Source organism: Opisthorchis viverrini (genome assembly GCF_000715545.1).
Source record: "Opisthorchis viverrini unplaced genomic scaffold scaffold13961, whole genome shotgun sequence".
Classification (NCBI taxonomy): domain Eukaryota; kingdom Metazoa; phylum Platyhelminthes; class Trematoda; order Opisthorchiida; family Opisthorchiidae; genus Opisthorchis; species Opisthorchis viverrini.
The window spans coordinates 1-3,364 of NW_008752592.1; the positions used below are offsets into that span (position 1 = coordinate 1).

The 3,364-nt window shown below is 40.6% G+C and overlaps 1 protein-coding gene across 1 annotated transcript; it reads right to left on the minus strand.

Moving 5' to 3' along the window:
* Nucleotides 1-1,574: 1,574 nt before the first annotated feature.
* T265_12110 (hypothetical protein) lies at nucleotides 1,575-3,049 on the minus strand (the record flags this gene model as incomplete). Its single annotated transcript, XM_009179096.1, has 3 exons — nucleotides 1,575-1,870; nucleotides 2,108-2,316; nucleotides 2,781-3,049. 3 exons carry the CDS (start codon nucleotides 3,047-3,049, stop codon nucleotides 1,575-1,577), a joined length of 774 nt encoding a protein of 257 aa, XP_009177360.1.
* Nucleotides 3,050-3,364: the final 315 nt, after the last annotated feature.

The window sequence follows — 3,364 nt, forward strand, 5'->3', positions numbered from 1 at the left end:
CCCTCAACCTATAACCCACTCAAGCCATCATCAAACCGCCTCTTGCCCTCTACCCCATATCATAACAGGGTAGATACAGACGGAAAAGAAATCAACCAACTAGCTATAGGACGGCACGAGCTATTTATCACTACACCCCTCAGCTCTGATAATTATACGACCTGTACAACACTCAGATCTAAGCAGGCAAAGGGGAAATCGCCACCCTTCGAGAAATCCCTGAATAAAGAAAAAACATCAGTGAATCATAATGCAAAAGGTACAATAACCTCAGACAACCCTCAGATTTAACGGCCTTCAAACCAATGGAAACAACCGAGCCAAAGCACCACAGCCTTACAAAGACTATATTCTAATTAAACTATGTCCCCAACACAAACACCCCATATCTCCTCCCCTAAACACCCGGCGGGAAGTCAACAAACAGGATAATATAAGTAAGAGCTATGCATCCCAACGGGATTAACTAACACATTAAACACAACATGAGCCCCCCCTCACAATTTAACTACACGATTACGCACCGCCATAGACTCCCAAATAACGTATATCAGGGTAAAACCACTAAACACAGAAAAGATACCACCAACTCTACACACAGTATTCACCCACTGAAAACAAGGCTCGTAAGAACACACGCGACGTGGAAGACCGTAAATACCTAAAAAGTGCATTGGAAAGAAACATAGATTGAACCCTAACATTGAGACACCTCAATGAGCCATTAATAAATACTTATTTAAACTATAACCAGTAAAAACAGGCCACCACCAAACAACGGATATAACCACCGTTCTAAAGGATCCTAATGACAGCACATAATGAAAATGAGCTATAACAAATCAAGTATCATGAAATAAAGCATCTATAACCGAAGCAGAAAGAACTATACCAGTAACCCCCCCTATAGTAAAAAGTACTACGAACCCAACTATCCACCACATAATCGGGTCCCAAAAACGCTCACGAGTACCCGCAAGCATATACAACCAAGAAAAAACCTTTATTCCAGTAGGAACCCCTATAATCATAGTAACCGAGCTAAAAAACACAGCGGTGCCCAAATCCAGCCCAACCGTAAACATATGATGAGCCCAAACCACCCTTCCTAAACAGACTATAGCAAACATGGCCAACACCAAACCACCATAACCGAACAAAGAATCATTACCAGTTAACGTAGTACAGATATGACTAATCATACCAAATCCTGGCAAAATCAACACGTATACTTCCGGATGACCGAAAAACCAAAACATATGTTGAAACAACAACGGATCACCACCCCCAGACGGATCAAAAAACACAGTACCAAATTTACGATCAAAAAGAAGCATAGTTATACCAGCCGCCAAAACGGGCAACGTACCCAGCAACAAAATTGAAGTAAACATATAAGCCCACACTATAATTGAATGACGCTCCAAAATCCGACTATCCATTGCTGACCATATAGTACAAATAAATTTCAAGGACCCAAAAAGACTAGATAACCCAGCCAAATGAAGGGAAAACATCAGAAAATCAACGCCCCAGCCCCTATAATCACCAGCAGATAGAGGGGGATAAAAAGTTCAACCTACACCAGCTCCACCATACATCCTCAGACTAAAACAGACGGCAGAAGGAACCAACAACCAAACACTCAACGCTTTTAAACGGGGCAAATTCAAGTCCGATAAACCCAACAACAAGGGCAATAAATAATTACCAAACCCACCAATAAGAACAGGCATTAAAAAGAAAAAGATCATAGCTATCCCATGACTCGTAACAATATAATTATAAACATCCGGAGAAACAATATTAAAATAAGGATCAAAATAATTAACTCGTATAAGAAACCTAAGCCCCAGGCCCAAAAATCCACCTCAGACCCCCAAAATCATGTAAATAACACCAATACGCTTATGATCCATTGTAAGAAGTCATATCGTAGACACAGACAACAAACGACAAATATCATCACCCCCTGTTTTGAAGACAGATAGTCTAGATTTAACCTAGATTGTTACTAAGAGAACCGAACACAGCCTTGAGTTCAAATCATCGTTAGCAGCGATAACACGACAGCCCCCAATCTAATAACCCCAACCTACATAACCACCTCTCACCTCGATACCAAACCCAACAGCCAGAATACAAAGGAAAAACACATAGTACGGTAAATTCTTAAAAAGCAGACCCTCAAAAGGCATTTTCAACAATAAAGAAATCTCCAGATCGAAAATAACAAAGAAAACCAAAAGAAAAAAATAAGTATAACTAAAATATTTCTCTACCACACCCTGGGACAAAAACCCACACTCATATCCTCTTACCCAAGAACGAAACCCATTAACTAGTCAACAACCGGAATTTCAAAAAAGACCATGAAAGACCAAAATCAAAGAAAGCAAGACCCCAAATAAAACAAAACACACCAATAAAGCACGCACTATTGCAGAGTCCAGAAGACATCACCGGAGTAAGAATCCGAAGCTTTAGCCCTTAAGCTACCCACAACCCCAAAGAACAGCAACGTACCGACGGAGACTTAATCCCACAACCACTATATCACAGTAGCCTGCATAGCAGCCCTATCAGTCAACTAGCTCAATAAAGAGACCACGAACTCCCAAAGCTCACATCCTTGTTAGACTACTAAATTGCTACGCTCGGGGGCTATACAGCCTTCGCAAGGTTAACAGCCTAACGATTTAATTATCATAATCTACCCGTACCTACCCTAAACAACAACAAAGACAGAAAAAATCAGTATCATAATAGAATACTTTCACATAAACTCAATAAAATAGTCATAACGCACTCGAGGAAGAGTAGCACGAGCCCAGATAAAAAAAACCACATGAAGCAAACCAACCCAAATAACAACATCCCCCCCGAAAAACAGAACTGAACCTAACCAGGAAAAAATAAACATTATAAGATATTCACAAGCAAAAAGACAAGTAAATGGAACATTACAATACTCAGTTCTTAAACCGCTCACTAGCTCCCTCTCCGCTTCTGCGTAATCTAACGGAGTACGATTACACTCACAAAGCATACCAACCAGTCACACGACATAACACACGGGTACAACTAAACCCACCCCTCAAAACTCCTCCAGCAGCACAAAAGATCCATAATTTCCGCACACCAAAGCACAAATTACAATTACACACATAAAACAAGCCTCAAAGGTCACAGAACTGAATGCAGAACGCACACATCTAATTAAAGCAAACTTATTATACGAACCCCAACCGATACTCAACACACTATAACCCGTTAACCTAGTCACTAAGAGAAGTCATAAAAGCATCACCGAATTGCAACCCCCATCAAAGGACATACACATCACCAAGCAATAGCAGCAAGC